The sequence below is a fragment of the Mustela putorius genome, unplaced genomic scaffold, assembly GCF_011764305.1.
Source record: "Mustela putorius furo isolate JIRA1106 unplaced genomic scaffold, ASM1176430v1.1 tig00000738_pilon_pilon_pilon, whole genome shotgun sequence".
Lineage (NCBI taxonomy): Eukaryota > Metazoa > Chordata > Mammalia > Carnivora > Mustelidae > Mustela > Mustela putorius.
In genome coordinates this window covers 11578337-11602554 of record NW_025421463.1, presented here as the reverse complement: position 1 = coordinate 11602554, position 24218 = coordinate 11578337, and the positions used below count along the sequence as shown (strand labels likewise).

Below are 24218 nucleotides of genomic sequence, written 5' to 3'. Positions count from 1 at the left end.
CAAGTCTAGCATTGCCTTAATACCAAAACCAGACATAGACATTGCAAGAAAACTATAGACAAGTATCTATCATGAACATAAATTTGTTAAAAATCCTCAACAAAATACTAGCAAATCAAATCCAGTAATGTATAAAAAGAGTCATACACCATGGCCAGGTGGGATTTATCCCAGGTAATCAAGGCTGGTACAACATTCAAAAATCAATTAATGTAATCCATCACATCAACAAACTAGAGAAGAAAAATCACATAACCATACCAATAGATACAGATAATCATTTGACAAAACCCAGCACTATTCATAGTAAGAACTCCTAGTAAACTAGGAAAGAGGGGAATTTGTTCAACTTGATAAAGAATACCTACAGAAACTCCACAGCTACATCACACTTAATGGTGAAAGACTCAAATCTGTCTTACTAAGCTCAGGAAAAAGGCAAGGATGCTCCCTCTCGTCACTGATTTTCAGCATTGTTCTAGAGGTCCTAGCTAATGCAATAAGACAAGAGAAGGAAATAAAAGGTATACAGATTGGGAAGGAAGAAATACAACTCTTTGTTCATAGAGGACATGATCATCTATGTAGAAGTCCAGAAGAACTGACCAAAACTCTTGGAAGTATTAGGCAATAATGACAAGGTTCCAAGATGTAAGGTTAATATGGAATTAATCTCCTTAGTATTTACCCAAAGGAATTGAAAATGTGTGTCCACATAAAACCCGCTGCTTTATTCATAATTTCCAAAACCTAGGAGCAACCAAGATTTCTTCCACTAATTGAATGAATACATAAACAAGTATATCTGGACAGTGAGGTATTATTCAGCACTAAAAGGAAGTGAATATTAAGCTATGAAAAGATGTGGATGAACTAAGTAAAAGAAACCAGTCTGAAAAAGCTAAATACTGTATTATTCTGGAAAAGGCAAAACCGTGGAGTCAGTTAAAAGATCAGTTATGGGCAAGGATTTGGGGAGGGAGGGATGAATAGGAGGAGCACAGAGGCATTTTATGGCAGTGAAATTACTTTATATGACATCATAATGGTGGATACCTGCCATTATGCATTTGTCCAAACTCCTAGAATGTACAACACGAAGAGCAAACTCTAGCGTACACTGTGGGCTTTGAATGATTATGATGTGTCAATGTAGGTGCGTCGATTATGTGAATGTACTGCGCTGGTGAGAGATGTTGATAATGGGGGAAGCTCTGCATGAGTGGACATAGGGGATATGTGGGAAATCTCTGTATCTTACATTCAATCTTGCTGTGAACTTAAAGCTGCTCTGAAAAATAAAGTCGGTGGGGGGCGGTAAGAAAGGAGAAGAAAGAAGAAAGGAATAGAAATGAGTCAGGACCACCTGTAACTAAATTTAAAACCTACCACTCCACACCAAAAAATCAAAGAGAGAAAGATGACACATTTGCCTGTGTTGAAAGAAAACAATTCTACTTGGAAAAATCTTGTAAAAATATTCAACGGCAGATGACAAACTAGGAAAACACATGTGCGTGACACCTGTCAGGCAAGAGGCTAATTTCCTTAATGTAGAAAGAACTCATACAAATCAGTGAGAATTTGATATTTCTACCAAAAACCAGGCAAAGGTATGCAAAAGCACTTCCCGAACAAAGGGAAACAGGTGCTAGTGACTGTGATGAGACTATCTTGCTCATAATTACTTGAAATCAAATTAGAGACAGCTTGTCAGCTGGCTTATTGGTTAGGGTATGGTGTACACACGTGTGCTTTTTCTTCATGGCACTTCACACATTGCACTTGTATATTTATTTGTATGATTACTTGATAGATATTTGTCACCCCAGCCAGACTCTGAGCTCCATAAGTGTAGGACTTGTGTGTTGTTTTGCTCACACCACCTTTGTGTTTTCTGCAAATTGCACATTCTTTAGACCCAGTAAATATTTGTTGAGTGAATGAATAAGTCAGTAAATGAGAATGGGTAGAAAATTCTGGAACCTCACACAACCAACAGAGAAGAGTGGTGATGATGGGAGAGTAGGACTAGTTGCAGGAGAGGAAAGGAGATTGCTTTCAGGTTACCACTCTATTCCCTTATTACTTTTGAAGTTTTTGAAATGGGCATGTATAGTTTTATAATTAATTATTTGAAAGTAGCTCACTTTTTTTAAATGAATGTCAAAGATGAGAGTGGGTGGTGAGGAGAAGACAGAGGATACCTGGAGGTGAACTTTCAACTCACTACATTATCTCAACATGTTGATAAGTAAGCAAAGGGTCAGTCTGGGCTGGATACTGTCAAGACAGTGCCAAGGTGGCAGGAGATCCAGTCAGATGCCCTGCTCAGTCACACCAAGGGGCTGGTTGAGATCCTGAGTCTTGGACAGAGATGGAGAAGGATAAAGTGGGTGTCGAGAGTTCAGGAAAGCCAGAGGTCAAATTCAAGTCATCCATTGAGCCAGAAAAGTTCCTCCGGCAACATTCTGAATCCAGGAGATGTCAGCGGCCAAGAATGATATGGGGCAATGTGTTGATTTGGGTCTGCTGGCAGCCTGAGCAGAGTGCTGTGCTCTCCCTCTGTCCTATCTCCCACTGACTGTGGGTGTCGTTGGGTGTTGGATGGTTATTCTGGCTAGAACGCCAACAATGAGCCTTGACCTCATGGAGGCAAGAAATGAGGCATCAGAGTTACCTCCCAGGGACTCCATTGCCCCTCTCCTCATGATGTACAAGCCCCTGATCAAAGCACTCAAGGCCATCCATGATCCAGTCTCCACCCACCTCCCTCATCACACCCTCACTGTGATTCTTTTCAGTTCAGCTCCCCAGCTTATTAGAGTCCCTACAATGCACCAGTTTTCCTGCCGTACACCTTTGCTGCTTTCTCTGGTTTTCCCTTCTCTCCTTCAGCCCCAGTCCAGTTCACCTAGTGACCATCAGCTCATCTTTCAATACTGATCCTGGGTCACTGTTATATAGTGAGCAAGGGAGTTCAGAGAAACTCCCAAGAAACCCAGGTTGCTCTTGACCCAGGGGTCAAGATGATCTCTAAAATTTAACCAATCTCTGACATTTCCACCAGTTAAGACCTAGCTGGAGGTCCAAAATGCTCCTTAGGAGGAGTCAGGGACCAAAGCAGATACTACAAGCCCTGCAGGGACGCTTGTCACTACAGAGATAAGGATACTGGGAACATGAGACTCTTTCTTTTCTAGGCCCCTCTGCAATGGATGTAGCTCAGAACTCTATGGGGGAAATTCAAGGAAATTCTCCCCAGTAAAGGGAGAACTCTGGGAGAGGAGGGAGGGCAAAGGAGGCATCCAGCCATCTTGTAAGGATATTTAATAGTGCTCTCTAGTGACAGGGAAGAGGAGATAGATGGGGGGAAGGCATAAGCCACCATGGGGCTGACATGATGAGACTTTGCAACATGGGAGGTCAGGAGAGACAGCAAGGAAGCCTGCCCAGCATCTCCACTGGGGTATCCAACAGCTGTCTCAAGCTGAACAGGACCAAAACCAAACTCTTGGTCTTTTCCACAGACCTGCCCCCGCCACAGTGTTGGTACATGGCAAATCCATCCTTTCAGGCCAGATACCCTGAAGCTGCTCTCAGCACCTCTCTTGTTCCTACACCCCATGCCCAGTTGGTGACTCCACTGGCTTTACCTTCACACTGAATGAAGATTCTCTTGCGTACCACCTCCACTGTTAACTCCCGTGGTTCTGCCCTGGCTGTTGCCTACAGCCTGTTCTGACTCACGAGCTGGAGTGACCCTCCAAAAAGCTTAGGGCACATCACTTCTCTACTCAGAAACCCCCAATGGCTCCCATCTCACTCTGAGTAAAAGCCAAAGTCTAGAGTTGCCCCTGGGGCTCCCCCCAAACTGCCCTCACCCCTTCTCCTACCTGATTGCCTACTCCTTCCTCACCATGTCTGTTCCTTTCCCCAGTAAGACAGGCCCACCCCTCTTGGGACCTTTCCCCTTACTGCTGGTCCCTACTGCTGGTCAGCTCTTCCCCTGAGACACTGGCTGGGCTCACATGCTCACTTCCTTGACATCTCTCTTAGAATGCCCCCTTCTCCGTGTGACCTGCTCCCAGACCCAGCTTCCCCTCCCCTCCTTTCCTGCTCTGCCCTTCTCCACGATGCTGGCCACCCAACCAGCTACATATTCCACTTACATGTTTGGAACAAACATACCAAGATGGCAAGGACTTCCAGCATTTGGCTTCTAAGTACAGGACCCCTAGTACTTAGAAGAACACCTAGCACCTAGGGTGTACTCAAATAATACTCACTGAAGGAGTGGACCCGTCAGAGTGTTTTCCTTTTGTTTCTTCACCATCCCATAACAGTCAATTTTCTCATTTATGCTATTAGTGTTAGAGCTGCCCCATCGCCCCCCTGTCTTGGTGCCCCGTGGCATATACAGTTCCTTAATAGCAGTGTGGCTGCCTCTGTGTCCTGCTGGCGAGGTTCACATGCCCAAACTCAAGATTCTTATTAGCTCTCTTATTCCTGAGCTGGCTGCTAGGGAACGCTGGCTGCACCTGGCTCATATGGGGAGGGCAGCCTACCCTGTCCCCTTTGGTTGCCTCTTCTTCTGTAAGGCTACCCTGTTCCCAGGGTAGCTGGGAGCTAGCTCAGCATGCAGTAGGCACACCCGCTCCAGTATGCAGTAGGCACACCCGCTCCAGTAAGCCCCAGTCTCCTTATTGTCTCAGGATCTCCCTTTCCCGACTGGGAGCTTCCTAAGAACAGGGGCTGCAATCTTTTTGAGTCTTGAGATCTCAGATGTGACCTTTGTATTGGGCCTTGAAGGATGAACTTGAACTTGCTGGGCACTGAGCAAAAACAGGGAGTTAATAAGATCTAGAGACAGTGAGGCTCAGGAAGAAGTACAGATGACTAGTGCAGACCACTCCTTCTAGAATTTTGGCTGTGAAAGGGAAGAGAGAGATGCACAGTAGCCAGAAGGGAAAGGCTTAGTTTTTAAGTCCAGACCCCTTATGGCCCAGTGCCCTCTGTGGTCCCTGCCTCCCAGTCCTGCTGCTCCCTGCACTCCTCCGTCCTTCGACACCGTCTGTTCCCATCTTGCTCCCTCTGATGGAGGAAGTGGTTGCAGAGCTCCAGCCACTCTTAGATGCAGTGCCTCTGGGTCTTTGTTCTTCCTGGAATGTCCCAATAATAATAATAATAATAATAATAAGCTATTGTAGTGAGTTATTTATTGAGCTATTTCTAGGGACCAAGATTCACATGTATGTACTTATTTCATCATCCAGTGGCCCTATGAAGATTGCACTATACCATTCCTGTGCTATTCACAAGGAAACTGAGGCACAGGGAGGCTAAATAGCATGCCTGGGTGATGTGGCTGTGAAGTACTGATTCAACCCGGGCATTCATCTGGGCTCCAGATTCCACACTCTCTGCTCTGCTGTAAGGTGTCTGCTTCCCTGGGGCCCAGCTCCCCTGGGAAGCTTCCCTGAAGACCCCAGGCCAACTTGGGCTCACCCACCTGCACTCCCTAGTGGAACCCCATGCACACGTCAGCCCTTATGTGTCTCCCATAGGGTTTCAGTTGGTGGTGGGTCTGTCTCCCCTGCCGACCAGGAAGGGGCCTTTGGGGGCACAAATGTGTCCTGGTGTCTTTGTGGGGCTCGGTGTTTGTGGTTGATCTGTAAATATCTTCGTGTTCTTTCATGGTCAACGTGCTCATTCCTTGTATGTACTCCAGGCTCCATAGATGGGCCCATTATTGAACCCATTTCTGAAAATTCTCCATCTCTGTGTTTTCTACCTCTTATCTCTTTGGATGGTTTGGCTTCAGAAGTCCTATGAACTTTCCCTTTGAATATAACTTGTGATGAAGAAAAATGAACCATGGTCTGGGTTTATCCTAATTGGAGTATGGTATGCCTCTCACAGACGAATGGCTTGGCCAAGCCAGCCCTGAATTTGTTTCCCACTGCCAAGTATCTTAAGCAAGAAGGGGTTTCCAAGCCAGTTGTGCAAATATTTTTAAAAATCTGTTAACTCCCTATCTTGCTCCTTAAGGCATTTAACCGTAAATGAAAGCCTTCTGGCATCATGTGATTGAATTCCTCAATCTTTAGCTTCAAAGAACTTCACTCAGATTATTAGCAAACATTTATTGACCCTCCCCCCTTTTTTTTTAAAGATTTTATTTATTTATTTGACAGATAGAGATTACAAGTAGGCAGAGAGGCAGGTGGGGAGAGAGAGGAAGCAGGCTTTCTGCTGAGCAGAGAGCCCGATGCGGGGCTCGATCCCGGGACTCTGGGGTCATGACCTGAGCCGAAGGCAGAGTCTTAACCCACTGAGCCACCCAGGCACCCTATTGACCCCCTTTTTGTGCCAGGCTGTCCATGTATATTATGCCATATGGCTTCCCCACCATGCTGGAGGTAGATAGTGTCAGACATCTTACAGAGGGAGAAACAGAGGCTCAGAGGAGCCAAGTCACAAGCCCTGTGCCACACAGCTGGGGTATAACAGCACCGAAATCTGAACCCAGCCAGATCTCTCTGGTGCGCATTCAAGGGTAGTTCTGCTAAACGCCAGCTGCTTCCTTCCCATCTCTTAAAGCCAGTACTGGTGCCAGGACCCTCTACTTTAAATTCTGGGGATAACTGAGCAATGAACAAGGCCTAGCTTGGCAGGAGAGGCTTGGAGAATTTGTTCTCTCCTCTTGTAGCCAGACAGGCAAGGCAGAAACCCAAGCCCATGTCGTCGGTGCCAAGACAAGAAGACAAGCATCATCTCCTTGTTTTCCTCCATCACTGTCATCACCACCATCAGTGAGGGGAGAATAGCTAAAGGCTGGTGGCTGTCTTATTGGGGTTTCTCTTGGTGGGTAAATAGCACCCAGATCCAATAATAGGATGGAGACACAGAGGAAAGCTCAGAGGAGAGAAGGGACGGCTGAACATTCTATTTGCCAAGGGGCTGTCCAATGCATACAGGAAGGAGACATTGACAGGGACAGAAGAGCAACCCAGATCATCCCCACCCGAGACAGAATGCCCATGTGGTTGGCCCAGAGGAGCAGTTCTCATATTTTGTATTCTAAGCAACCTAACCAAAAGGTTGTCTGTCTCCAGTCCCACAAGATTTCGGAAAGATGATCCTCAAGACTGTTTGAATTCAGACATTAAATAAACAAAACTGCACATTTGTGGCAACAGGGTAGTTAGCAGGCGCTTACTCTATAGGCCAGAAGCTTTAAATATCCGTATTATCTTGTGTAATCACCACAATAAACCAATGAAGGAGATATTTTAACCCCTCTTTGCAGACCTGGAGACTGGGGATCTGGAAAGTTCTTTGTCCAGGTTGCATGGAGGCTGCCGGGGGATTAGGGTCCATGGTTCTGCCAAGCCCACTCTGCCCCACCTACGGCAAGCACTAGAGATGAGAGGCCTGGCAGTACGGACACCCAAAGGCATTAATTCAACATCTTGTAGGACCCAGAGACCCATTTGAGAATGCGAATCAACTTCCCCTTTAGACAAATGCACAAGCCATTCCAAAGTAAGAGAATTTTAGGGAGACCATGACCCCTTCACATTCATGGTTGATGATGGCTTACGGTCAACTGCTCCTCAGGGAGATTATTCCTTCTAGGTGCAAAGAAGTCATATGTGAACCTTGGTTCGCCCCGTCTTAGAACTTGAGTCTTAATCACTAGGCTTTGGCTGTCCTTGGCTCTAGTAATGGAAATTGATGAGTTGTCCAAAGCTCAGGCCTGTGTCTGACACTAAAAGCTGATGCTGAGATCTTCTTATTGACCTAGTTGATATTTATGCCAAAAAAAAAAAAAACCCAAAACTCCAGTTTATGTGTATATCCCATACAGAGTCCTCAAAAAGAAAAAGAAGAAAGAAAACCCTGATATATAATCTTTGCATAATAGACCAATTATAGATTTTCCAAATCTCAGTAATCAAGCTTTCAAAGCCTCTTTGAATAAATACACTTTCATTTAAATTCCATAACCTTCTAAAAGAAGGAGGAACAGTTCCAAGGGAAATTATTTATTCTTATGATAAAGCATAAAGCAGTCCAAATCTGGGCTTATACATATTAGCTGATTTTCATCTCCATTAACATATGTTGAGCCACTATTTTATGCCTAGCACATGCACAGTACTTCAGTACACATGATTCCATTTCATTGCTCACGCCCAGCAAGGCCTTTTGGGAGACAAGGCCATTATTTTAACCTTCATGTCATGGAAGAGGAAACTTAGGTCCAGAGAGGCCCCATGACCTGCCTCAGGTGAAACATGGGTGGACAGTGGCAGATCCAGGACTGAAGCTCTGGGATCCAGACCAACCCCCATGCTTGCACCTCAACCAGTTGTGAAACAATGTCTCAGATGTCTGCTTGAGAAAAGAACTTGCTGTATGTAATGCAAATACCAAGAAAACAAGCTTGTGCATATGTGCAAGGGTCATTCATACGATGAATTAGAAAACTTTTGTCCTCTACCACATTCAGGGCTCACTTGTGGGTCCCCTTTGCCGTGAAGCTCCCAACCGCTTCTCCCAGCAGAGGACCTCATACCCTGGAACCTGGGGCCACTTATCACACTGGGTCATGATCATCTGGTGCCATCTGCAGTGAGCCTCCACGGGTAGTAAATTTCTGAATAAGAGTCAGGGACATTGGGGGCCTCTGGGGAGGGATTGGACCAATATCCGTTGCCGTGGCAACGGCTTCTCAACTTGGCCTTGGACCAACTGTCTCAGCAGGTGAGTAAGCAGGAGGAAGCAAGGATGACTCAGGGTGTCCCTGCTTAGGGTGAAAGGGAGGGTGACTCATCTATTGAGGCAAAGGAGGCAGGGAGAAGACCTGCCTTGGATGTTGGGTATTTCTGTGAAGGTCTTGTCTTCCCTGCCAGGCTGAGGGTTTCTGAAATGCAGGGACCACCTCTCAGTCATCTCTCCATCCCCTGCAGAGCCTCTCACAGCACAAACTAGTGTCCAATGAATGGTGAACCTGTGTTGTCCAATTAATGCCAAATTGTATACCAGTGTCAGCCACACTGTTCTTCAAACTGCTTGTCGTGACCCATGAGTGGGTCATGAAATCACTTTTGGTGCTGCACACCAGCATTTTTATTAATGAGATGGAAGAGAAGAGAAAAGGAAAAAGAATGAGAGTGTATCATACATCGTCAGGATCAGTATTATTTTACGGGAAACTTTTTTCATGAAAAACATGAAAAGTGTGCAGTGGAGGTGGTGGTGGGGTGTGTGTGTACACTGGACTATGATATAAAATACATTTTTATTCTGACTCACAAAGTGTTTGGAAAAATAGTAGAGAACAATTTTAGAAAGACACTTATTTGGCCAGTTTCCTGCTTATAGGAATGTGAGACTCTAATGGTCATTCCTTTGCATTGTTTATCTATGTATTCGGTGTTCATCTACAGTCATCTACAAGAGTTGCTTTGTCTGCTGGGTCATCTTGTTCGGTGTGAATGGGAAACATCCAGGAGCAAGTGACAGGCTCAGTGTGGCTGGAGTCACTAATTGGGCAACAGGGGCAAGAAGAGCTGTGTGTGACCGGGGCCACCTCAAGCCTGCCCATCTTCAAAGCAGGAACCTTTGTTTGTTGAAATTTTGTGGTTCAAGCAGGGTGAGAAATGGGCTTGAACTGCTGACATCTGCAATCTGTCTGTCTCCCCTCACCCTACCAGTTGGCTTAAGTCACTTGGCACCTCTGTATTGATACCGTCGTATTGTTCCCATGGGTTTTTTGTTTTTCTGTGTGTGTGGTTTTATTGCCATTCGCTCTCTTGCCTCCTCAGTTAGTTTAGGCACTACTCGAATTTATCTTCTGCTGCCTTTGCATCTCCAAAATGCCTTGCAGGGTTGGGAACAGAGTAGGGACTCAATAAATGCTTCCTGTGTGTTAACAACTACTCATTGCTGGGATCCCTTCTAAGACGTCCCTTCATTCCTCACATTCTCGAATTGTAGGGCACATACCATATGGCTTCGTGGTTGTGTGTGGTAATAATCTTCCCCTTCGCTTAGACTGTGAGCCCACTGAGGACAAGGAGTATGTGTGTTCTTTGTTTTTTTTAAGATGTATTTATTTATTCTAGAGAGAGAGTGCATATGAATAGGGGATGGCCAGAGGAAGAGAATCCCAGGGAGACGCCACTCCCAGTGCAGAGCCTCACATGAGGCTCAATCCCACAACCCTGAGATCATGACCTGAGCAACACCAAGAGTCAGACGCTCCACTGACTGAGCCACTCAGGTGCCCCAGGAGTGTGTGTGTTCTATCCATCACTCTATCCTTAGCCTCTAGCACAGCACAGTGCCCACCTGCCTTGTTCATTGGGTCCTCAGTGATCTGTGTATCTGTTAGTCATCACCCTAACAATGCTGACTACCAGCTAACCTCCACTATCTCAAAGGCAGACCAAATTGGTATTGGTTTTTGTAGAGTAGCTCTAAGCTACAGGTTGGTACTGGAGCTGCTCCATGTGTCTCCTCACCTCGAGCGAGCAGGCCAGCCAGGGAATGTTCTTCTTGTGATAATGGCAGAATTACAAAAGAGCAAGTTCAGCTGTACAAACGCTTTTCAGGCCTTCGGTTCTATCACGAGCATTAGTCTTTTGGCCAAACTAAGTCAGTCAGTCAACCCCAAAGTCAAGGATCAAGAAAGCAGGCTCCTGCCTAGGGAAGTTTTGGTGGTGGAGGGAAAAGTAAATATTTCTAAATAACCTCCCCAAGTAAGTTCTCAGGCTCTTGCTAAATGTTCATGGGATGGCAAGCAAGGGAAGAAATCATTAGACGCCAGAGGTTTCCCATAGGTTTTCACCATAAAATCACAAAAGTCCACAGGGACTCTTCTACCACAGAGAAAGCCCGAGTTTTGTCTAACAAATAATAGCCCAACCACCCAGAGTTAAGTTTGTTGGAGAAATAAAGCAAGCCCTCAGGAGCGACAGCTGGCAAAGACTCTTCTTCTGCTCATGGACATTCAGGGGAGGCAGCTGACTCCAGGAAGGAGAATGGGACAGTGACCACTGGTTCCAGAGGCATCTCTGACTGAATAGAAGCCAGGCTGGAGGAAAGGGTTCTAGTTTGTGTCCTTTGGCAATATGTGCATGCAGATGAATGCCCACATGTCTGTTAAAATCAGCAGGTCGGGATCTTCAGGGGATCTTTTAAAATAGAGCCCTGGATGCCATGTTGGCTTTGCAGTACCAACCCTGGCATGGTTCGAAGTGGTGCAAGGTTTTGCACCTCTCCCTTGGTTACCTGAAAAAATAACACTGTTTTCTTTCATTGTCTTTCCTCGCCCACTGCAGGAGTGCTGTGCCTGCCAGACAGCCTGAACCTTCACAGGGACCCGCAGCGGTCAAACAAGCCGGGCGACCTGCCCATGTTCAGCCAGTCGGAGTTGAGGACCATCGAGCAGTCCCTGCTGGCCACCCGTGTGGGCAGTATCGCAGAACTGAGTAAGTGGACGCTGGTTCTCTGCCCTCTCCGTGCCCAAGGTGCCCCTCCCCTCAGGACAGTGCTTCGTCACCAGCCAGGTGACAGCTTGTATTGAGCACCTGCTGTGTGCACAGAACACTGCCATGGTAGCCATAGGGAAGGCAAGGGTTCTGGAGTCAGGCAGGTCTGATAACATTTCCTGCCGCTGTCACTGTTGTAGGTCAAGTTCTTTTCTGAGCCTCAGTTTCCTTTTCTATAAAATAGAGAAAATAACAGTACCTGACTTAAAGTATGGTTTTGCTGATTCAGTGAGCTAATGCCCATAAAGAAGCTTTGCCATGGTGGCTGACACACAGTAAATGCTCTATAGATGGTGGCTGTTCATTGTTGATTTCCAGTGAAATCGTTTTAAAGCGTAAATCACATTTTCCTCTGGTCAGAATCCTCCACTGGCTTTCCATCTGACCCACAGAAAAAGCTAAAATTTTCAGAATTGCTTGTAGGCCACGCCACATATCCCTTTTGTTCTTCTGCTGTCCCCTAAGACCCCCTGAACTCCAGCCAGTCTGGCCCCTTGGTTTTCCTTGACTATAGCAGACATGCCTCAGGACTTTGCACTTACTATTCCCTCTTCCTCAACTGCTCTTCCTCCAGATAGCCACATGGCTAGTTCCCTCATTACCTTCAAGCCTCACCCAGAATTTTAATACCCTTTAGGGGCACCTGGGTGGATCCATTGGTTAAGCATCTGACTCTTGGTTTCAGCTAAGATCATGATCTCATGGATCTTAAGATTGAGCCCCACACCAGGCTCTGCATTCAGCAGGGAGTCTGCTTGAGATTCTCTCCTCCTGCCCCCTCTCCCCTCAAATAAATAAATCTTCAAAAAAATTTTTTTCAATACCCCAAAGGCCTTTTTCCCCTTAATGTTTTTTGTTTTTTAATAAAAGTTTCACAGAGATATAATTTATAGACAGTTCACCTCTTTAAAGTGTACAATTCAGCAATTTTTAGTTATTTACTAAAGTGTAGCAACTATCAACCACTATCAATTGTCATCACCCCAACAAGAAACACGGTAGTGATTAGCTGTCATTACCCTTCCCCCCTCCACCTAACCACACTCTATTTTACTCATTTCTTTTTTTTAATTGTTAATCTCTCCCTACTAGAATATATTCTCACAGAGAATCGAGATAATTTGCTTTATTGATGTAACCCCAATGCCAAGAACACTGCCTGGCACATAGCATGCCGTCAGGAAATGTGAAGAGAAGGGGAAAGACAGGGAGAGAGAAAGCACAGAAAGGTGGAGATAAGGGAAGGATTGTCGAAAGATTGGGTGTCTCGAGTTTGAGCAGTGATCTGAAACCCTTCTGCATCCCTGATTCAGGACTGTGTCCTCGGAGTCTGGCCAACCAGAAGAAAATAAAACTGAATTTACTTATGTTCAGTTGATTATCAAATTGCTTGAAGGTGTTTTCCTCATGAGACCTGAGCATTGATCTTAGAAACGATGGATTATGTTGAAGCATGAATCGGTGTGGCATTCTGGAAAATTCTGAACCATAGAAAGAAATCAGGGTCCAGAAGACAACATGTGCCTCTTCCCAAAGCAAGTCCCTATACACACAGGATACACAGCATCCTCCATTTAGCACATTGCGCCCCCCTCTGGAAAGGGAAGTCACAGCCGATGTAGGCTGTGGCTGGCCCTCTGGTCTTTAAGGAGCTACTTTCTGGCACCTGAATTTGGAAATTGCACCTCCATCCTCATCAAACCCAGAAGTCACAAGATGCTGCTCATCACAGGGTCAGGGTCTTCCAGCTCCCCGTCCGCTATATAATCATTCTTCAACTTTTGGGTGCCATGGACCCCTTTGACAGTCTGGTAAAGCCTATGGACCTTGCCTCAGAATAATATTTTTAAATGCATGAAATACGTGCACACATTTACAAAGGAAACCAATTATATTAAAAGTCAGTTACTGCAATATTTTTATAAAAATTGTGATGTAGCCATTCTGTACTTTTTAGCAGCACATTATATAATAAGATCTAGTAGCAGCTTCGATGACCCCATTATTTGGAGGTAGTGATATGTGTGAATGATATTTTGAAATATTTCCAACAATTGGAAAGGGATAAGAAAATGTCTGTACTTTAATAGTTTCCCACGGATTTGGGATATGGAGGGTCCAAGCAGCACCTCCGGGGGTGGGGGACATTGCTCGAAGAAGAAATGCCACACTGTTTGGGACTTTCCGAATTTCTGAGACATGCCCTTGACCCTGGAAATGCAGAATCTGGCTACAGGGTTGGATCATGTCTGCATGGGCAGAACCTGGGAAGAGCTTCATCACCAGCTCTCTGCTGGGGTCTCCAGGGTTTGTCCTAGGATAACCTTAAGGGTCCCTCTTTGAGTCTAACACCTGGGCTGGGGCTCTGCTTAACTCCGGCTCTCCACAAAGAAAAGATTTGCTTAATAAATCTGTACTTCGCCAAAGCAGGCAGGCTGCAGCAGCAGCTAGCCGCAGAAATTGTCTTTAAGGTCAATTTGCTCTGTATATTAGACGCTGTCATCCTCACTGATGTTGACTTTCACATATGAATTGTCGGCACACAAATGGGTGCTGCTAATTACAGAGGGGTTCTGTACCTTCATTAAGTCGCCCATAGAAGGTATGTGCGCAAGCACATTGACAAGCTGCCTCGGCAACCAGAGGTAATAAAATCACCCGCTTTTCTGATCTGACTGTAATTTAGAGCGGCTTGCTCTGTGGTCTGAATCAATACGAGCCTTGCTCTCTCTGTGTACCTAGAGAGCTGTTCTTCATATTCAAAGATTACTCTATCAGTGTGGCTTGTAGAAACTACTGTTATTCTGCAAAGGTGAGCTGGAGCGAGTCTGTTCCCAGATATCCCTGCTCTTCTGGAATCAGGCTGTGTGGGGGTCAAGGGCAGAGCGCCTACCCTTGGCCTTCTCCATAGTCAGTAATGATCGGCAGCAGCTGGTGTTACAGGACCAGGGGACTAGGGTAAATCCACACGAGCTGTTTCCAGTGTCATCGCTGTTGTCCACACTGGCGGGAAGGGACGCTAGAGGAGGATGAACGACTTGTCTAAGGTCCACCGCACCCACGAGCTGCAGGAGTTGGGACTGAGTGCGGTTCTTAAGGCGGAGCTTCCACGCTTCACCACAAGACTGCTGTCCCTCGGGGAGAACCCCGGCAGATGTTTCTACATGTTACAGGTGCAGTGAGGGCTGTGTTCCTTCCAGCTCTGGGGATCGGTAGCTTGCTCTGTTGAATGCATCATAAATGTTCTTCTCTCAACAGACCTGGAGATACAGAAAGTCACAAAGGACATCCCCTGGAAGGGGGCCACCCTAGGCCCGAGACCTCTCCCTATAACCCCGCCCGTATCCTCAGGGCATCACATTTTGATCTGAACTTGATCACCCAAGATGTTCAAAGCACTTACCTTTGTCCGGCCTGCTGTGGCTTGGGGTGAAGATAAATCCGCTCATTCTGGAGCACCTACTGTGTGCCAGGTGCCTTCGGTAGATGAAAGGTATTCCCATTTCACAGATAAGAAAACTGAAATTTGGAAGGAGAAAGGTTTTGCCCAAGGCCATGCAGCTAGTAAATTGCAGAGTCATAATTCGAAATCCAGTTGGTTTTTGGGTTTTTTTTTTTTTTTCCCGGCCTTACTATGCTGTGTCCGGTTCAGCTTTGCCTTGTGAGCCCCTAACACAGCACCCCTGACTTGGGAGATAATCTCAAGAGGGGAATATGCAGCGAGTTGGTCTCCGAAACAAGATCGGAAGAAAATGCCACCGGGGAGGGGAACTCTTAATGACAGTCCAGTCAGATATTAAATATTCTATAGAACCAGACTTTGATTTCAGAGACCTGGAACTGAGCCCATGTATGCCTTAACTGTTGGAGTGCGAAGCTAAATTAGGATGCCACTCAGCCCCCAAACTGACACAGGCTGGCCTTTTTTTTTTTTTTTTTTTTTAAACTCTGAGCCCTAGGAAATTTGCACAGTGACACGCTGAACTTCACAGCTGACCTAGAGACTGGTGAGCAGTCCCTTCAGGCTCTCTTTCCCTGAACCAGTGAGCACATCTAGGGGAATCGGGTCTGCCCAGGCTCTCCCACTGAGGCCACAGAAGAAGCAGAGGCCCCGGCTTGAGGCTCACTTTTGAACCAACTTGACTGTCCTTTGGGTTCCACTCAGTCCCACACTCGTGTCCTCTGAGGTCTTGTCTCGGCTCCTCTGCCTGACATGCCAGCCCTATCCACAAGCTCCCAGTTGAAACCCCATCCAGCAGTCACTAATTGTAGTGTTTGCGTTCTGTGGGTTAAAGGGGGAAAAAAATGAAAGCCTCATCCTAAAATGCCTCTTCCTATTCACACTACTTTTCACACTCAACTGTGAACTTCTTGCTCCCATTCAATGAGGCAGACAAAAGGGGGCCATTAATTTACAACAGTGAGTAAAAAGCTTTCTGGGTTGTGTCTCCTCGGTGTCCCCAGAAAGAAAAAAAGAAACTTAATCCTTATGGCTTGGACAAAAGGGTCTCTCTCCTTGTTTGGAATGGAGTTGGGCTCTTTGCTGAGTCCTGCCTCCAGCCCCTGGGGTGCACCTGTGTCCCTCTCTGATGGCAAAGTGGCCACTAGCCTCTTGATATTTTTCTAATATTGCACTCTACCACAGAGCCTTTGCACTTGCTGCCCCTTCTGTCTAGAAAGCTCTTCCCCTGGTATTTACAGGGCTCCTCTGTCACTTTATTCAGACCTCTGCTTCACTCTCCCCTCCTCAGAGAGGCCCTCCTGTGACCACCCCACTCACCCTTACCCCACCACTCTTTATACAGTCTTCCTGCTTCAATCTTCTTCATCCCGCACTTATCACCACCTGACATACCATATGTTTATTTATATACTGTCTGTCCACCCCACCAAGACTATAAACCCACGACAGCTGAGAGGGTTGTGTTTTTTTGTTTTGTTTTTTAAGATTTTATTTATTAATTTGACAGACAGAGATCACAAGTAGGCAGAGAAGCAGGCAGAGAGAGAGGAGGAAGCAGGCTCCCTGCTGAGCAGAGGTCCCTATACCAGGACCCTGGGATCATGACCTGAGCCAAAGGCAGAGGCTTTAACCCACTGAGCCACGCAGGCGCCCTGGGTTGTGTTTTTTAAAAATATCATGATATCCTTAGGGCGTGGGATAATGGTTGGCACATGCAGGACTCAGTAAATATTTGATGAATGAATGAATGAATGAATGGTAGGTTTCCTGCTCAATCCAGGGTTCAGTCTTCCATTGTCCCTAATGACTTGGATTACACGTGGTCTTTCCATTCTTTCTTTATCAAGGAAGGGGTTTTGGTGGGGAAATTTAAACAGCAGTTTGTGATGCTGGAGAACACCTCTGTTTTCTCACCTGTGCTGTGTGGTATAAGTCAAGTGACTCAGTCACTATGATCCCTGGTGTTCCCATCTATGACAAGAGGGTGATGATCCTTGCTCCCCCAGGGTTGTAGGAGGTTTTGAAAACATACTGTAGTAAGTGGCAGCTGACTGTAGATGAGGGAAGGAGATGAAGTTGCTGCCTCAGCTGCTGTCTTTTGGGCAGAAGGAGCCACCGTTGGAATGTGTAGCCCTTTGTCCCAGACGATTGTAGCTGGCAGGCAGGGGGCGACTTAGTGGGAGCTGCTCTGACAACCAGAGTCTGGCAGTTTAGAGCAGCATTTCTGAAGGGCGGGATAGGAGATGATCGTAGGTGATACACACAACACTTCTTATTTTTAATTGCCATGAATTTTTCATGAGCACTAGAAAAATATTGGTTTTCCATTTATGGCACTGATATGAAGTTTCCTTTTAAAATGAGTGAAAGAATGAGCCAATTTAAAGAAAAATATTAAGTAGATAAATTGTACCTGCAGCCCACAGATAATGAGAGAAGACCTGGTGGTGATTCCCAGGTGGCTGACATTTGGGAAACCAGTTATTAGCAAATTCTATAAGGTTTCTGGAACCAGCTCCATCTGCTGAAACATAAAGCCGCTAGTGACAAGTGGATTTGTAGTTTGGGGTTCACAAAAGCTGAAGGGTGAAGCAGTGGATAGCACATACATAGAGTGGGGTTTGAGATGGAGCTAGGGATTGCAGAACCCCTGTGCCAAATCCATATTCTGTGGCCAGCCCTCCTGAGAGATGTCCTTAGGGCCTCTGATTAAGAACAGGGCTGATGATGATGATGCTGGTGAAGATTTGCTGATGGTGATGATGGTGGTGGTGATGGTGGTAGTGATGAAGATGATGATGGTAATGATGGTGGTGATGATGGTAATGATGATGGTGGTGGTATGATGTTGTTGATGAAGATGATGATGGTGATGAAGATGGTGGTCATGAAGATGATGATGATTATGATGGTGACAGTGGTGATGATGGTGATAGTGAGATGATAGTAGTGATAATGATGGTGATAATGGTGGTGGTGGTGGTGGTGATGATGGTGATGAGAAAAAGAAATAGGGCTGAATATTTATTAAGCACTTAGGATATACTAGACTCCCGTGTGTTTTAAGTGACTTATATGCATGACTTCTTTTAATATTACAAGGTAGGTACTATTATTATCCATCCAACAAATCCATTAGGTGATAAAAATCTCCATTTACAGAGAGGTTAAATAATGCACCCAAAGTCACACAGCTAGTTAGTGGCAGATTGGAGGCTCAGACTTAGGCAGCATGTTTCTGACCACCACACACACACACACACACATACACACACACACTCTGCCCCTCCAGGAACAGGACAGCAAATGGGGCACAGCCTCTCCCCTTTGAGGCTCAGTGGGGGAAGCAGACATGAAACATGACAGAATCAAGCAAGTAGCATATTAGACTTTATTAGCAGGTATTGTGGGTAAAAAGGGGAAGAGGAGATTCTGACTGGGAGCATCCTGGAGGGCTGCATGGGAGAAGTAGCACTTGATCACAGCCTTAGAGGTCCTCAATAGTTGGGAGAATGAGGGAAAAGGCACTCCAAGGTGAGAAAACAGGAGCAAAAGCAGGAAACCTGGAAGTTTAGGTTTAGCTGAACAATGCTGCAAGGAGGTAGTTAGCCCAACCACGGTCAAAGGTGTCCCAGCATCTTGCGGAATGGGCCCAAATCATGGACCTTCTCTTCTTCACTCCCTTGTGAGTTTTCTTATTCTGAGCTTTTTTTTTTTTTTTTTTTTTTAAGATTTATTTACTTATAAGCAATGGGGGGAAAGGAGCAGGGGAGAGAGAGAGAGAATCTCAAGCAGATTCTACTCTGAGCACAGAGCCCAATGTGGGGCCCAATCCCACAACTCTAAGATCGTGACTTGAGCCAAAATCAAGAGTTGAATGTTCAACTGACTGAGCCACCCGGGTTCCCCTGTCCTGAGCTTTTATACTAGAGCTTAGAGAAAGACAGATGGAAAGATGATACTCTAGTCTGACATGGATGGAAGGTACAAGAAAGAAAACATATCAGCCTAGTAAGCTTATTATTCTGATAACGCCAAGTAGCTGTAATTCACAATTCAGAAACTACAAACAAGATGGAAGGGAATACCACCCACAGTCCCACTAGGGAGAGAAAGCCTTAGTCAACATTTGGGGGCTTGTTGGGGGAGGCGTGGTTTTCATATCGACTTTATGCAAAGTTTTTAAATAATGTAATCCTGATCTCACAGTATGCAATTGTGAGTTTCGCTTTTTTTCTACTTGCCATTTTAACAAGAGGATTTTTTTTCGTAGTATTACAGATCAGTGCAAACCTTTTTAATGACTGCACAAGTTTTTTATTTTATCACATGGATATACAAGAATTTATTTAACCATGCTGTTATTTTTAAATATATATTTCTTTGTTAAATTTTGGATCCCATAAATTAGGATTGGATGAAAATCCTTGTGCGTAAGGATTTTTGCTGCATTTTGGATCCTAACATTGGGAAGGATTCCCAGAAACAGAATTACTGAACTGAGGGTAAGAAGCATTAACACCTTGGCTACATAATGCCAGATTGGACTTGGAGCTGACCACGGCTGCCCTGGGCTATCTCTTTAAAAAAAAAAAAAAAAAAGAAAACGGTAGGGGGTAGGGTGGAGAGCACAGGCTTTAGAGTCAGATGGACCCAGGTTGGACTTTTGTCTGTGCCTCAATTTCCTTATCTGTAAAATAAGATATCTCAGCCTTGACATTATTGACATTTGGGGCTCGATTCTTTGCTGTGGGGACCGTTTGTAGGATGGTTAGCAGCAGCTCTAACCTCCACCCACAGGATGCCAGTAGCGGGCCCTTGGACATGACAACCCAAAATGGCTCCAAGCTTTGCCAAGTGTCCTCTGGCAGGCAGAATCCACTCGGCTGCAGATCGCTGCTATTAAACTGATTACTATCATGAGTGTTTTGCAGAACACAAGAGGATTAGGAACAGTGCACGCAAGGTGCTGACTCAGGTTTGTGGCACAGTGTAGGGGCTCCTGTCACTACTGTTCGTAATAACATGACAGTGACATTTCCCATGGCTGGATGCTACAGAGATCACACCCAGGAGAACACAGTGGGTCAGCTCGGAGGCCACACCCGGCTCTAGGAGTCTCTCGGTCTTTGGTTCTTTGGCCAAAAGCATCCAGCGGTTTCCCTGTCTGCTCCCTCCAGCGGTCAGCGTGCCTCCTACTACTTAGGAACAGAATTACCTCTCAGATTTTCCTGATGGGAGCCTTTCTCCCCTCACTGTTCCCCCACCACACACACACCCCTGCTGTTTGCAACTCATCTTTCCTCCTGGAGGGCTGTGGAGGCTGTGCTGAGTCTGTTACTGGTGAGCCCAGGTCCTTCTCCCTGCACATGCGTGGGGGTGAGGGAGAGCCCCTCAGACCCTGCCACCGACATGCAAACTCAGCGGAAACCCAGCACCTCTGCAAAGTTCACCCCGCGATTTTCAAGTCTCCCCAGATGGCGTCTCCCTTCTTCCTGCCCTGCTGGGGCTCAGCCTGTGCTCTTGGCCTCCCGTGAATCTTCATAAAACCTCACCCCTTCCCCCCACCCGTGGCTGGGGCCACCGTTGAGGACCCTGACATCACAGCCAGGGGCAGAACTGGGAAGTGTGCAGTTCCTTCCAGAGCTACTGGCCATTGGCCCTGTCTGCCATGGCCTCTGTGGCTTGTCCCCACCCCACACCCACGGAGGATGTGGTTATTGACAGGTGCCGGTTACAGATGGGCTGAGCCTTGCTGTGCAGACTCTGGGGGTGGCCAAGCCAGCCATGACCTCGGGAGCTCCTGATGGGCTCTTGATGCCACCAAAGAATGAAGACCTCCTTGTCTCCTGCTCTCCTGAGGCAGAGAGCTCCAGAGACTGGGCTTCAGCAGCCACCACCCCCTCCTGCAGACGGTTCGGACGCTGAGACCCCTTAGCCAGAAGCTCCGCTCTGCCAGCAGAGGCAGACCCATCTCCTGAGCCCCCCACCCTGAAATCCACAATGGCATATATTTGGGGAGACTGGGGATTTAGGCCTCAAACTCTTCACCAGAGTTTTTCAAAGGCCACACCCTGACATAGATCCTAGAAGAAACGGGGATGTACTGGCTAAGAACATGAGCCCTGGCAGCCTCGTTGGAGTGGCAGCCTGCTACTTCCTGTGCGACACTTGGGCCATTTGTCTCTTCCCTTGATTTTCTCATCTCTGAAGTGGGTTTATGTCCCCTCTGGCTCTTAGATAATTAAACTGGAAAGTGTATAAATGGCCTGAGGCGTGTCAGGTTCTCCATATATTGTGGTTTCTGCTCCTGCTGCCACTACCCTGTACTTCATGTCCTCCTCATCAGAAGATGCACAGCATCATCATTGTGTCTAGTCCCAGTCCAGACCTGCCATCTTGTTCTTCCCAGGCTCCTTCTCTACATTCGCCGGTCAGGCTCTTTCCCAGGGGTTGGAGCTGCCTCTTATGAGACTGACTGATAGGACTGGCCAGAGGCAGGTTTCTGGCTTCCTTTTTCTCTTCCCTCCATGCTTCTAAAAGATGTAGAGAGAACAGGGAAGAAGCAGCAACTAAGGACCTAAGTGGACCCCCAGACAGACACCTGGAGTGTGCAGCTTTGTAGCGTAAGTTCCGAAAAGATCAACTCTAGCACAAAGCAAGTTAGGCGCTGGGTCAGGACACCGGCAGGACTGTCCCCACACTTCCCAGGCACCCAACCTCCAGGTCTCACCATCCAGAGAGAAGGGTGAACCGGCGGGACCTGAACCTAAGAGGGCAGCTAATTTCATGCCTACAGCATGCCAAGCCCTTCCTCGTTTTGTCCTGAACCCTCATAACCACCAGACGGAGGCAGCTTATTACCCGAGGCTGAGTGACTTACTGTTTTGTGCACCGATGAGCGGCAGAGCTGGGATTTGAACTCCCTCTTGACAGTGAGTGCTGGTTCTCCAGTTTTCCATCTGCAGGTCCCCTGGGGGTCTTTCCAGGCTGCCCACCTCTCACAGAGAATTTCCTTCTCTGTTTCTTTTTTGGAGTTTCTTGGGCATACGTTCCCGCCTTTGGGAAATGGAGAGAGAAGGGTCAGGCTCTGAGCGAGGCATGGTAAGAAGCAGAGGGGTGCAGGGTTGCCACCCTCGCTGTTCTCTGTCCAGCCCCTGCATCTGCTTGCTGTCCTGATATCAAGCTTGGTAGGTTGCATCCTGGCTCATTTGTCCTGTTAAGGCCTCAGGACTCTGACAACAAGGAAGTTTCCTTTCTTCTGAAAAGTCCTCTCTCAGAAATAGTGGCCACTTGGAATCTTGTCTCCAGAAGGACATCTATACTCAGTGTGTAAGAGCTCTGTGATTGATTAACCATGTCTGCCTTGGACGTGGACTAGAAAGGGGAATATTTGCTATTTCTGCCCTTCTGGCCCCACTTTCAGACTAGAAAATGGACTTTGGGCCTTTGGAGGAGAAACTCATGCCTCTCATTGAGCCTCACATTCTTGGGTTTGGGTTTGAGGTCAGAGTGTCATGTTAAAAGGTACGGGTGGATGGCAGAGAAGTGGTGGTCTCCGCAGGCCTGGTATCAGCTGGGCAGAGAAAGATGGGGAGTTGGGGGGACAGTCTCCCTCCCCGACCAGGGGCTGCCTGGGTGGGGAAGAGAGCAGTAAATTCCGGCCAGAATTAATGTTTCGGTCTTGAGCCTGAAGACCGAATTCCGTCTTCTTCAAGGTCTTTTCTCCTAATGCCTTCAACTGATTGGATGAGGCCCACCAACATCTTGGAAGAGAGTCTGCTTTTCCCAAAATCTACTGAGGTTAAAATTTAATGTGAAAAATACCTTCACAGCAACCTATAGGCTAGTGTTTAACCAAATAACTGGGCACCATAGCCTCATCCCATTGACCCATGAAATTAGTCATTACAGTACCTCAGATGAGTGTTATCTGGAGTGTGCTACGCATTCCACTGGACAAGTGGAACAGGGCAGCACACTGAATAACATTGGTCAGGGAGTGATCCTTTTAAATCCAATTTTAATTCTGTTTGCTTCAAGAAGAAACACTCATTTGGGATGAGCCCCTAACACTTCTCTAACACGTGTCATTTAGAACAACAACAAAATTGGACCAGAATTCAGCTATGAATTAATTATACTGGGGGCACCTGGATGGTTCAGTTGGTTAAGCATCTGCTTTTGGCTCAGGTCATGAACTCAGGGTTCTGGGATCGAGCCCCACGTCAGGCTCCCCATTCAGGCAAATATTCCCCTTTCTAGTCCAGCAGGGATCTTGCCTCTCCCTCTCCTCCCCACTCATGCTCTCTGTCACTCTTTCTGTCTCTCTCTCTCTCTGATAAATAAAATCTTTTTAAAAATGAATTATACTATTTTGTTTCCATCAAATTAACTTTTATAGTGATCTTCTGTTTATGACAAGTGATACTGATCTTCCCTTTATAAGTGACAGAACATTTCCTTTTTAGATCCCCATACTTAAAAAAAAAAAATCTAAAGGAATCCATCTAAAATTAAGTAAGTCATGGCACAGGTGGGACTTGGATACAGCTGTACTCATGAAGGTAGCATACAAACAACCAAGTTTGGGAAATGCCATCTTAGCCTAGAAAAGTGAGGGCTTCCAGGTCCAGCCAGCCTCCCCACAGGAAGGTCCTCCCTGTGCGGCCAACCTGGGGGTATACATTTGGTTTGATGAAGAGAAGGCTGGTTTCCTTTGGAGAAAGCAGGAGAAAGACTAGAGCGTATCCCAGGTTTGCTAGTGCAGAGTAAAGTAAGACAGAGCCCCTGTCCTCAAGGAGAATGGCTCAGCATGGACATTCTGGAGGCAGACTGCGTGGGTTCAAATCCTGACTCTGCAACTTATGGCTGCTGCATTACCTTGAGAAATTATTTGACCTCTTTCCTCATCCATGAAATGGGTTTACAAAGATACCTACTTTAGGGAGATGAACTGGGGTACTTAGAACTGTACCGATACACAAGTGTCGTTTAAGACAGTTGCTGCCATTGGGAAGGACCCACAAGGAAATGGCAGCCCTAACACAGCCTCTACCTGCTATGCTAAGAAAGTACAGTGTGATACACACGCGGGGGAGTGGGGAGATTCCAGGAGGATTGCCTGGAGAAACCAATATATCCGCTGATACCTGGACGGTCAGTAGGCGTTAGCCTGGAGAAGAGGAGAG

The 24218-nt window shown here is 46.5% G+C and overlaps 1 protein-coding gene across 2 annotated transcripts in view; it reads left to right on the top strand.

The window, feature by feature from the left end:
- The window catches only part of BTBD11 (BTB domain containing 11), a 290113-nt gene that overhangs the window by 156168 nt on the left and 109727 nt on the right, over positions 1-24218 (top strand). For both annotated transcript variants that reach the window (XM_045083972.1, XM_013051557.2), the window contains exon 2: positions 11355-11504. In XM_045083972.1, the coding sequence (XP_044939907.1) occupies positions 11355-11504 (150 nt within the window). The remainder of the gene's footprint in view (positions 1-11354; positions 11505-24218) is intronic.